The sequence below is a fragment of the Brachyistius frenatus genome, unplaced genomic scaffold (genome assembly GCF_029030835.1).
Source record: "Brachyistius frenatus isolate BFR_SWC_R1_liver_20210118 unplaced genomic scaffold, ASM2903083v1 Contig_25, whole genome shotgun sequence".
NCBI classification, from domain to species: domain Eukaryota; kingdom Metazoa; phylum Chordata; class Actinopteri; family Embiotocidae; genus Brachyistius; species Brachyistius frenatus.
Window position 1 is genome coordinate 2,690,966 of NW_027210624.1, and position 12,844 is coordinate 2,703,809.

The 12,844-nt window shown below is 43.4% G+C and overlaps 1 protein-coding gene across 1 annotated transcript in view; it reads left to right on the forward strand.

Moving 5' to 3' along the window:
* pard3aa (par-3 family cell polarity regulator alpha, a) overlaps positions 1 to 12,844 on the forward strand; it is a 365,970-nt gene that overhangs the window by 179,456 nt on the left and 173,670 nt on the right. The window contains exons 8-11 of the mRNA XM_069698055.1: positions 1,480 to 1,605; positions 4,577 to 4,804; positions 6,265 to 6,461; positions 12,273 to 12,412. Coding sequence (XP_069554156.1) covers positions 1,480 to 1,605; positions 4,577 to 4,804; positions 6,265 to 6,461; positions 12,273 to 12,412 — 691 coding nt within the window. The remainder of the gene's footprint in view (positions 1 to 1,479; positions 1,606 to 4,576; positions 4,805 to 6,264; positions 6,462 to 12,272; positions 12,413 to 12,844) is intronic.

Consider the following 12,844-nt stretch of genomic DNA (forward strand, 5'->3'; position numbering starts at 1 on the left):
TTCTTCCAAAAGAAGCCCCCAAACTTTCTGTCAGTTCATGCAAGGACACGTAACATTTTGACTCAGTCAGTCTACCTGTTACCTCAGGCATCTGGCACCTCAGACTGCAGCTGGAGTTTGGAGCTGTGCTGTGTGATCAGATCTCTTTGCATGCGGTTATCCTCAGGGCCTAACTAAAGCTCCACGGAGCTCACTGATGTATTTATTTAGAGGGGGGTAGGAGGTGGGGGCTGGGTTTGAAGGTAAAGGTTGCCTTTTTTGAAGGGATTGCTGAGATGGCAGAGCCATGGAACTCTTCGGGTATTTATTACAGCGCAGCCGGCTCTCGTCTTTAAGCTCCAGCGAAGGCAACTCTAGCATCTCCCCCCCCCACACACACACACACACACACCACCACCACCACCACCACCCACCCCCCCGGAAGCCATGAGATGATCTCTTCGCTGTTGGTCTGGATTATTTCAGGCAACCTGCCCCGTCATTCTGTCAGACCTGCCCGCTGAAGGGAAGGCAGATCGGAGGACAGAAGGACGGACGGAGGCTTAAAATCTAGTTTGTAATGCAGTGCTTTTCAGGCCGCAGGAAAACGCAGGTCTTTATCTGAGCTTAAAGTCTGGAAAGTTAACTTCTGTTGACAGTCGGGCACATTAAAATAGGGCTCAACTAACTTGGTAAACTTACTTTCCCAAAAATGTATTGAGGAGCTCACATACTGTACTTGCAGCAAGTTATGAATCTGTAGGCCATGAAATAAAAGCTGATGTCAGCTTTGAATAACTGAACGTTTTATTTCATACTTTAGATCAGTGGATCCCAAACTGTGGTACACAACCCTAACAACTGCACTCCAACTGGCCCAATGACATTTCATTTCAATTTATTACACACAACAGCTATTACATATAAACATAACATTAAAATGATGTGAAAAGTAGTTACTAATCATTTATATATTTAAGAAATCAAATTAGGCTGTGCTCAGCCAGGTAGGGTGACATCATGTTACATGTGACACAGCAAAATGCTGTATTGATGCAGTCGTACTTAAACCACTTAGTTGATGATTTTAGCTGGTGGATTCCGCAGTTGAGATGAAAAGGTTTCCTTGGATTTTAAAACTGTAACTTTCAGCTTTTCTGAGGTTATTGCTTGGTTTAACCAGCACATTTTATCTAATGAAAAACATTGTTGGTATCTGCAGTAGGAAGTCGTACTTGGGAAATGGGGTTTGCTCCATAGTGGAACATGGTCTGAAAAATGTGTTAATCTCTTGCTTTAGGTGACGCATATCTTTCAGACTCACTTTCCCCCTTCCATTAATTCTTACTTGACTATGTCTGTTTTATGTGTATGACAATGTCTTCCTTGTCTATACACTCTCATTACTTTTTAAAATGTAAAGATACAGGCAAAAAGGGCTTCTACAAATTCTGTCTGACCTTCTGTTTCATCTGTAACTGGGTGTGTTGTCATTTGCAGGACTCAGGGCTTGCTAGTAAAGCGTTTGGAGCGCGGGGGTAAAGCTGAGCAGGAGCGCCTCTTCCAGGAGAACGACTGCATCATCAAGATTAATCAAGGAGACATTCGCAACCTGCGCTTCGAACAGTAAGCTTTACCTTAGGCCCTCTGCTGAGGTTGTAACTCATTCCTTTCTATGCAATATTACTGTGCATGTCGTCAGTGGTTTTTCCTGCACTGAGCTCTGAATCTTCTACTTCCAGTAACTTTTCTCCTTTTCTTGTCAGATGCACTGCATGCCATGCTGATTTGAATTTCCCTTCACTGCTTCCAAAACTAAGACAAGCACAGTTTTATCCGCAAGCGCTGTCTACTGAATGATACAATTCACACTGAGAGCACTGTCTTGGACATTAAGTGCAGTGAGAGTAAAAAGTGTTGCCGTGTATAAGCAGAATCCAAACGGCAGTGAGAGGTGACACCCACACAGCTGCACACTAAAAAATATATTACTGAGTTGTAAAAGGTCTCGGTGATCCGCAGTCCGTCACCGCCTCTCTGCCCCCTGATCCAAAGCTGCCCACACTCCTCTCTCCATTCATCTCTATCGATTCATCTTCACCGTTCATTTCCTAAAGTCGAATGAAGTTACAAGCATTTCCTCCCCAATTACCCAAAGCCACCCCTCACACACACACACACACACACACACACACACACACACACACACACACACACACACACACACACACACACACACACACACACACACACACACACACACACACACACACACACACACACACACACACACACAAGCCTGAATGTGGGGACTCACACCTACTCAAACATGCAGCGTGGATGTAATGTGTGTGTGTGTGTGTGTGTGTGTGTGTGTGTGTGTGTGTGTGTGTGTGTGTGTGTGTGTGTGTGTGTGTGTGTGTGTGTGTGTGTGTGTGTGTGTGTGTGTGTGTGTGTGTGTGTGTGTGTGCATCAGGCTGGGAAATAGATTGCCTCTCCTCCAGGCTGGATTGTGGTGACAGTGAACAAGGTGGTCTCCTTGGCTCTCTCCCTTATCACGCACTCCTCCACGAGAAGAAGTCACTGCTAACGAAGGCCGTCACGCCGGGCTGGATGTAAACGCAGCGGTCTCAGAGCGTCCGTGCTGGATAGCTGACAGAAAGTTCGGAGCCTCTCTGCATTCAAAAGTCTGAAGCGATGAATTATTTCTCAACAACTGTATCACCGTCAAAAATATATATTTTTGAAGCAATACGTGCCTCACATTTTATAACTAACTTTGACAAACATAAGAAAAGCTCTCCATCATCTTGTGAGAATTAAACAGCTACCTTACTACATTATGCTAATGTGTTCACACTGTACAAAGCCACTAAGGTTTTAAGATCCTTTTTTCCCCCCACTCTTTTCAGACTGATGCTATTGTCATTAGTAAACATCCCGGTTTCCTTCCAAACCTTTTCTACTGTGAAAGAGGCTTACAAACCAAATCCACCAGGGAGTGATGTTTTGTAGCGTTCCGCACTTACCCTCCTCTGCCAAACACACGCTCCTCACCGCCATCCGCATGCATACCCTGTTTGGGATTTCTGCATGAAAATGAGGAGAAGGAGCTAAACTTTCCTCCCCGTCTGCCCCCTCCCCGCTTTCCGCTTTCTCATCACTTCCTTCTCCGTCCCCCCCCCACACACACACACACACACACACACACACACACACACACACACACACACACACACACACACACACACACACACACACACACACACACACACACACACACACACAACCTTTTCCTGATTGTGTGCCGCAGAGAGTGACAATTTAAAGTGATAGTCTAATCTCCTTGGATTGTTTTGCATGGGTAAATATTTTGAGGCGCTTAATCTAACTGAATGTAATGATGCATTGATGGGGGTAATTTATTATTCAATCAGGCTCGTGTGGAGGCTGATTACTGGAGTGATGGCACTGTATGGGAACATGTGCGTACAAACACGCGTGCGCACACACACACACACACACACACACACACACACACACACACACACACACACACACACACACACACACACACACACACACACACACACACACACACACACACACACACACACACACACATACTCGTGCAGTCATCACTCCTCCGTGCACATACGTGTGATTTAAATTACCATAAGAATAAAGACTGCAGAGACCAAATCCCGCAGAAGTGGCTCGGTGCAGCATGTGCGCCTTGCCTCTGTGACACCGCTTCAATGAAGAGCTGTCTGTCGTGGCGGAAGAAGCTTAGCGGCTGTCATTTGGACAGAATCGGCATGGTATTGCTGGCGTGGTTAATGGTGGGAGTCTGGAAAAGGGAAGTGGGATTGTTGGAATCCAGACATCCACCACGCCTCTGGCCCCTCGCGCTGCAGGGCGGCTCTCTCCCGGCCAGCCTATCTATATGCTAAGTGCTGCTGGCAAACCAGACTGAACAATTCTCTTGTCTGGGAATGATGTTGAGCTCTTTCTTGTCTTATTTGTCGTCCCCCCCCCCCCCCCCGAAAAACTCTCCTGAGACTTTTGTGGTTCTTTTTCTTATTTTGTGTGTGAGAATTGAAGTGTGTGTCGGCTTACTCGGGACCTCGTCGTCTGGAAAGCTTCCCTGGTGCATGATTCATCATCTGGGTTCTGATTGTTGAGTCAACTCGTGCCCATTCATCTCTTGCCACACACCGACTCACAAACACACAGATTACCACACAGACTCCACATAGAGAAGGTTTTAAACGTGCAGCACACAATATATAATATTTCATCACTGATGCACCATTCACCATCCTTATCTCTGAGCCTTTTTGATGCTGGTAATTATAGATAATGTAATTTCTATCCTCTGCTGCTATATCCTGCGATTATCCATGCTAACCTCAACTCTCCCTATCGCCTTTCAACATACAGTACATCATAGCTTCCCTTATCCTTCTACATCTGCCTAGCTATGATAGTACATCATTGTACATGTAGCTCTTATCATGTTAAAGCTAATGCATTTCTGTCTGCATGACCTTCCTGTTCTCCCTCCATCCCTCTCTCTCTCTCTCTCTCTCTCCAGAGCTCAGAACATTTTCAAGCAGGCGATGCGTTGCCCGCTCATCCTCTTCCACGTGGTCCCTGCAGCCATGAAGCGGCAGTACGAGCTGCTGTCGGGCCAAGGCGAGCTCAGCCCGGCCCAGTCCTACCGGGTCCGCTTCAGCCAGGACTCTCAGCAGCCGGAGGACAGGTCCAGCCTGGTGGGGGGGCTGACGTCCAGATCTGGACCACAAGCCGGCCTCAACCACAAGTGGGTTTGACTTATTATTTTTTCTGGAGGAGAGTTACGTGTTTTCTTTTATCCAGGGAACGTTCTCATGGTGGAGATGGAGCCTACACAGATATTGCATGAAACATACTACCAACATAAAAGTGTGACTTCTATAGGGCTATCCTCATAAATGACATGAAAGTTGTCATTGTGATTGGACTAATTCAAATAGAAAAAAATAAAACATTTTGGATTAATTTGTTTAAAAGGCTGCCACAGCTTGCGTGTGCACACCAGTTCTAGTTTAATTGCTACAGTCAATGACTCTCCCTTAATATGTTCCCTGTTAATCCATCAATGTTTAAAAACTCCACAATAAAAGGCAGGAGAGCAGCTTAATAGTCATTTCTACCAGAGACCTCCAAGTCCGCATCGCCGATCATCTTGTTAAAGGTCCACTTTATCTGCTAGTGCTCAATATTAATTTCTGTAATATCTTTGGCCTACTTCCAGAAAGGCCAACATGTGGGCGTTTATCAAATAGGTTTGTGTTTACAGGTTTGTAGTCTTGATTTCAGGTCTACAAATGAAGGAATCCTCTTTTCATTCTCTGTGGTATTAAGTCTGTCAGAAGTACTTACTGTACAGAGGTAATCATTTAATGGTGAGAGACGACATTATTGTGCATCATACTTCATGTTTTAGCTGCCTGACATTATCATCGCTGCTATATTTATTTATAGTTTAATATGATCAATTTAAAGGAGCAGTCTTTAGGATTTAGTAGCATCTACCAGTGAAGCTGCAGACTGAAACCAATTGAATACCCCTCGCCTCACCCTCATTTTCCATGTGTGTAAGAGAATCTACACTCTACATCTACATTCAACCCTCTCCAGCCCGTGCTTGGTTCGTCCGCTCTGGGCTCCCGTGGAAACATGGTGGTGCAATATGGCGCACTCTGTGGTAGAGGACCTGGCTCTTGTATTTTAAGCTAAAGACAATTTTTAGTTTCAGGTGATTTTACACTAATAAAAACAGAATTATGAATATTATATTACCTCTCTGCCAATAAATTCCCCTAAATCCAACAGATTTAAACCTTAAAACAGCACTTGAAACATATATATATATATATATAAAAAAAAAACTCACACCTAAGAGACAGAAAGAAAGTGGATCAATCCAATTTAAACAGCAGAACTTCCATGAAATATCAACCAGAGCCACACAAGCAGTTTGACAACCAATACATTACTGAGTGGATACATACATTTGGCTCAACCGACCAAACAGGGGCCAAAAGTGTTCCTGATGCTTCTTCGACACCTGTTGTGATGATGATGTTGCTGTTGAAATTGATGCCCATCATAATTTATGAAATGTTGATCTAATACTACCTATCTGCTGCTTCCTTTTCCACCATGTTTCAATAGAAACTGTCTGTTTTGTTAGGTGCAAAAGAAAACAGTCCTTGATCTGTTATGTTCTTCTTGCAGCCACCAGGGTCCCCTGGCAGGAAGCACCCCCGAGCCAAGTCGACACTTTGCCTCTTTACCCCCTTTACCCCACATGTTGGTCTCCAGGACGTCGTCGGCCCCCTCCCCCTCCCTGCAGCGCAGGATAAGCACGAACCTGTCCACCAGCTCCTGCCTGAAGAACAAAGGCCGCAGATTCACCATCCAGCTGCAAAAAGGTACAAAGCTGCAGATAGATGGGTGCAGGCTTGAACAAGTGAGAATCTGTTTAGCATTTTAATATGAATACTCTTGAGTGTAAATTAAATAAACAGGAGAGATGAGTATGATTTTTTAACACTATGCATGAAGCCGGTTTAATAATCACATGAATAATGTGGTTTACTTTAGCAGGTGGTGGAACAGTCACGCAGAAGAATTGGTCCACTTTGCTTTTACCCAGGGGGAAATAAAAAAATAATATTTTTCAGACAGATTGCTTCTGCCAAAATTTCAGTCGGTCGCTCAACTGACAGATTACATCAGTTTCCAGTCTTATCAGCAGAGAGAAGAGAGGGCCCTGTGTATCTGATAATATTGCAGCATCAAAGGGATAAGGTTTTGTTTTGCAGGCTTGCAGATCCAGAAACATTTGAACATTTAACTGCATCTAAAGTTCACTGCAAGACACAAACACACTGTTTTATGTGAAAACCATAAAATAGTTTGTTGATACAGCAAAAACAGTTTCTCTGTCTTTCTCGCCCTATCTCTATAACCCATGTTTCACACTCTGTCACCCTTCTTTACTCATCACCTGTATGGTTTGGATTTTTCCACACCAAACAATAGGTTGAGGGTCTCTTAAGGCAACTTGAAGTCTTGCTGGAAATGTGTCCTTTTGCCTCATGGCTTTGTTTAACACAGCAGGCCAAAAGAAAACATACTTCAGGCCTGTCTTGAAAACGGAGTTTGTGGTTTGATCCATTCTGGCTACATCACCGCGGTCTCGTGGTTGAAATATTAACCTCCAGGAATCTGTCTGCTTCCAGCTGAGGTCGGTTTGTTTGTGGACTTGGACGGACCTTTGATACCGTAGCGGTTGTGTATCTTGCGTTAACTGCCAGACCTCTTGCCATTTTCATCACATCCCTATCTTCTTGTGAATTAGCTGGTTGTAAAGTGAAGAGGTGCAGCGTTGACTTGCCTCCTGCCGCTCTCTTTGCTGCTTTTTTTGTGTTAGAAGGGAGCAGATGTTTAATTGAAGCCTGGCAGCGAGGCCTTTGCAGCGAGCTTCAGGGGATAGTGCAGGTTTCCGAGGACTGCCAGCATAGTTCTTCTGCAGAGCAACTTATATTTGTTTGTTTAGAACGTGATGAAGTTTCTCTCTTATTCCGGCACACAAGCCTCTCATTTTAGCAAAACCGAGTCGGGGAGATGTTGGTGGAACTCCAGCACGAGGCCGATGCCAGTAGTTTATTTTCACTAGCCACATGGCTTCATGGTCTAATTCATCACCAGTCATAACTCTCAAAGTATGTACTCTCCTGCCCAAGTGACATAAATGGTCTCAAAGCTTATTGCTCATGATTTAAATGGGGTTTACTGGAATGGATGTGCCTCACTTGTAAACTCGAAGCCATTTCTGAAACTCTAAATGGAGATAAATTATTGTCCAAATGTTGTTGAATTGGGAATTTAACTGAGCACTAAAACGCGGCGGAGTGGAGGGAAATGTGCCTCTGAAATCCATTCTGACGGCGCTGTTTGATTACCATCAGACTTTATCACTACTAATGTACTTTTAGACAGGCTTCAGCAATTTTGTTGTTGACTCGTTGTAATTGTTGTGATTCAGCCAAAGTGGCTCCGAGTTCCAAGTGGCAGGAGCAGATCTTGAATGGCAAATTAACAAGAGTGCCTTAATCAAATACTGCTGTCGAAAAGGACATGCGCACCCCATTAAGTCATTCTAATGTGCCTCAGCCTCTCCTCATGTTTGCTGTTTAATTGCCTTATTGGAGCCAGAATTCCAACTAATCCAGAATGGGATACAATTACTTTTATCCTGGTCTTCTATTACCCAAAATAAAGACGTCAGTGGTTAATTACTGCAGGCCTATTAGAGATACATTCTCTTAATTGCCTGATTGGAGACCATTAACGACAGGATCTTACAACAGGCGGGAGTTTGATTCTACTTATTAGGCTGTGTGGAGGCCAGTGGAGATGGAGAGGGGTCAGAGTAGGAGAGACACAAAGAGGAAACATTATATGGAGTTTATTCCAAACTGAAAGTGTAAGACAGAGATACACTAGGACAGTGGTTCCCAATTAGTCCACACTCAGGATCCACATCTTTCCTTTTGTGAGCTACTGAAATTAATTGTACAAAACAATTAGTGCAGTAACACAAACGTTCTTGTACTGTTACATGAAACATGACATAAACAAACAAAATAAGGCACAAGGACTTAAAACCCATTGAAATAAAAAGGTAAACTTACTTTATAAAACTACAGGCATAGAACACCTTTTTTTTTTCTCCACACAGACATCTATAACCTACTCAAAATTGCACCAAAAGTGGGTTGTGACTCACTAGTTAACCGCCACTGCACTAGAATAGTATTAGTCATGGGCCGATGTAGTGCTGCTGGAGCACATTTCTTCTCCAAAAGATTCAATAAAAGGTTTGCAGCTCACCTGATCTGCTCCATGTTACTTTAATACACAGGTAATCAAAAACTCAAAGGCTCTGTAATGTTTCAGCTGACATAAAACCTTCTGTTAACTCGGCGTTTATTCTGAAACATTTGAAGGGATTTGTTGTGACTGAGTTCGGACAATAATACTTCAAGATTTAAAACCGGGAACAACTGTAGCATAATTATCTTGTTGACTTTATGAAGTCAAAGTGATGGAAATATACATGAGTGTCAATTGTATGTAAACCTGCCTGTGCTGTAGGAATAAAACAACCTTAGACATGAGCTACAACTTTACTGTGTGCGCCCATGCGCGGGCTCATCAGCATGAGCCAAACAGGTGGGCTCCAGTACTTAATCAATTAGCCTTTACACCTCTGGTCATGCAGTAATGATCCACAGAATTTCAATCCGAAGTCTGTAAAGTCATTGTCTGTACAAAATAAAATCTGCGTTCTTTTAGTTTTATTTAGAGTATACAGTAACGGCTGCACTGAGTGGAAAACTTCCACAGCAGCTACGTGACCTTGTATTAAAAGTTTGACAGTCATGAAGACAAACTGCAGATTTCTATATTCAACATATACGATGACAGCTATTTCTGTCTGCTCAGTGATGGCACTGCATTGATGGAGAGATCATAGCACATCATTATCCTCCGCAGCTCGTCTCTAACTTTATAAACAATCTCTTCATCACCTTTCTGCGAGTTTGTTTGTGTGAGGGAGACATGAGAACGTCTCCCTCTCCGCGTTCCTCGTTCGTCAATAGCGTCACCATCAGCGAGACGACAGACAGCTCGACAGACCGCTAAAGAGACATACAGGGAAAAGTAGGTCATGATGAACCATCAGAGGTGCTGACAGCTCTGTGAAATGAGCAGTTACTTTGACATGAATACTAATCACTGCTGTTACCATCGGAGACGCCTCCACTGAAGCCACATAACGCGACTTTCCAACTCGACTTGCTCAAAACACCGACGGCTACGTTGTGCGTGGTGGAATCCTAACCATCTGTCTGAACATCGTTCGTAAGGACTCATCTTCTGTTTTGTAGCAGGGATTTTACCTTTTAAAATATTCTGTCAGAGAATAAATCGAGACAGAATTGATTTGGTTTACCTCAGCTGACATTTTAAACCATTTCTTGCTTTTATTTGACAAATTCGGGTCTGGTCACCAGAAAAGGTCAGACCTGGGATCCTCTTATTTATCCGTTATTGTATTTGCCTACCTCCTCTACACCAGCAATTCATATTCATCTGATGAACCTTAAAGGTCAGCCTTAAAACTGAAAGCAAATGGCTTTGCACAGCTCATACCTGAACTGTTATTTTCTTAGGTTGTGCTGTTGGATTTAGTCTCTGCGCTCCGTACACTTTGAAAAGACACAGCTTTTTCTCAGGGATACATTAGAAACTAGTTTTCCTGAATACACAAAAGTCGCTGCTTTCTCCGTTATGCAAACTTCAAACTGCCAATGTTCTGTATTATAGAAGATTGCTTTGACCCAGACATGATTTGCACAGAGCCTCCTGACCTGCCTGTGCACCACAAAGTCTGGAGGGTTTCTTGGTTCAAACATCTGGTGCACATGGCAGTGCAAGATAATTTATAAAACAGCTATTTCGCTATTTAGGTGTACTGTACTATATTTTAAGAGGCTATTGAACAGCATTTTGATGCATTCCGCAATCCATAATCATCTATTTGTCTCTGCTTATTCTGGTTCTGAACCAGTCTTTAATCTGACTATGACTTGCATGCGTGGCTTTACAGTCCACATGCACTTATCTTAAACACTCAATTTTGGTTCATAGCATCGGTGCTATATTTGGAGTTATGGACATGTTTCTTTCATTTTTACTTTCCAAAAAGCCAGAGTGAGACACACCCTGATGGCAAACTGATGAAACGTGCCAGAATGGAAGCAAGTATGTTGGTATTAACTGTAGGAGGTTCAGAACATGGTGAAAACCCATAATTTTATCCATGCTTAGTGGTTCCTCACCACTTTAGCCTTAGAGTCCCAGTGATACGATGGTCAGGCTCTTTTCTCTTTGATTAGCACTGAGTATGACTACATAAACACTTGTCCTGTATATTTCAGCCTAATGTAGACTCATACGAAATGTTAAAGTCTTTGCAACATTTTTGTCTTGTATACAAGGTGTGATCGAAATGTTCAGAAACTGTTCCTGTTGTGTGTGAATGGATTACAGGACACTTAATGTGCACTGAGCAGTGTGAAACAATAACCTTTTGTTAGTAAGTATTCCAAGTTACGCCGCTTGATCAACATCACCACCTGTGTTACGCATGTTATTGTGACCATTGGTGCGTGTGCAGTTTTAATTTAATTATGGACCTTAAACTTGAGCGGAGTCCACATCAAATGTAGTGTCCGATTTTTGGGAAAGAGAAAGAAGACGCAGGGAGCCAAAACTGGCGAGCAGGTGGCGTTGGGAAGGACGATTGTGGCTGAGAAGTGACAGAAAAAACCCAAGTGTCCTCCGCCACAGTTCAGGTCGTTTGCACACGATGTTTTCTCTCACACGCCTCAGAACGTCACAGCAGAACTCACTAATTCACAGTGTACAACTCTATCAAGAAAGTCCACCTGGTTGAGCTCCGGTTTCATTGCCGTAGACTTTATGAAGTATTTCAAGAGTCGTAGTTGCCGATTTCCAGAGTTTGACACAGAATTCGATGTGCGCTCTCTGCGCAAATGCATGCGAATGAAATGAGTGAAAACACAAACGCTCACGCACGTGGTCAGAACTCAGGTTCTGATTTTGATCTCGGACGTAACTTGGAATACTTACTCATGAAAGTTATTGCGTCCCCCTGCTCTCTCTGTGTGCATTCCTGTTCTGCAAGTCTCTGAACTTTTAAATCACACTTTGTGGATGTGTTTGTGGACGTTAGTGGCACGATTCTTGAAATTAAAACAAAATGGATGCTGCTATGTTTGCCTGGATATACAAATCTTATGTGTTTGACATTTATAAAGTCATATGTGGAACACTTTAGTAAATAGCACATACATCATTTACGTCTCCTCTTCACAAGGCTCTAACACTGTCATATTTCAGGGGTATGAGGGTGTAAGAGCATGCAGACTGACAGTCTTACAGTTTACTGCTCAGGTTCGAGTACCCTGCTGGAAAACATATGTAATGAAGTGCTGCTCAGGCAGGACACTCAAATCTCCAGTACCGGTGTCATACAGCAACGCGCTGACTTTTGACTCTTGACGTGTTTTGTGGCAAGAAAAAAAAACATTAGCTGTAAGTGAAACATCACATTACATTTCTAACTATATTCTTTTGTTCTCCAGGTCCAGAGGGTCTTGGATTCAGCATCACGTCCAGAGATGTCCCCATCGGCGGCAGTGCTCCCATCTATGTGAAAAATATCCTTCCTCGCGGGGCTGCCATCCAGGACGGCCGTCTGAAAGCTGGAGACCGGCTGCTGGAGGTGGGGCAGCGCTTTTAAACAACCTCCAACCGTCACAAAGTCTGCAGCGAGTGTGTTCTCTGAGATTGTATGCTATTTCAGAGACTAATTATTCTAGCGCTGATATGGCTTTCTTCCTATATTCAGTCGTACGGAGCTTTAGTTCAAATGACTCAAAAACACTCTGCGTTCCCTATGGCTAGAACAATTCAGCTCCAGCTTTGAATTTCTAAGAAAATGTGGTGCGATGGAACAATATTTTGATTGAACTTCAATCAGACTGACATGAAAATCAGCTAGTACTGACTTTAGGGGGAAACCATGTTTAATTCCAGCTCCGACTGGCTCAGAAGCTAATCAGCACAAAGGTTATGTGGAGGCCACGTTCCCTTCTTTTTGAAGTTAAGTTCTGCCTCTGAGTGCGTGTGTATTTGTTGTGCATTAATTTTGGCC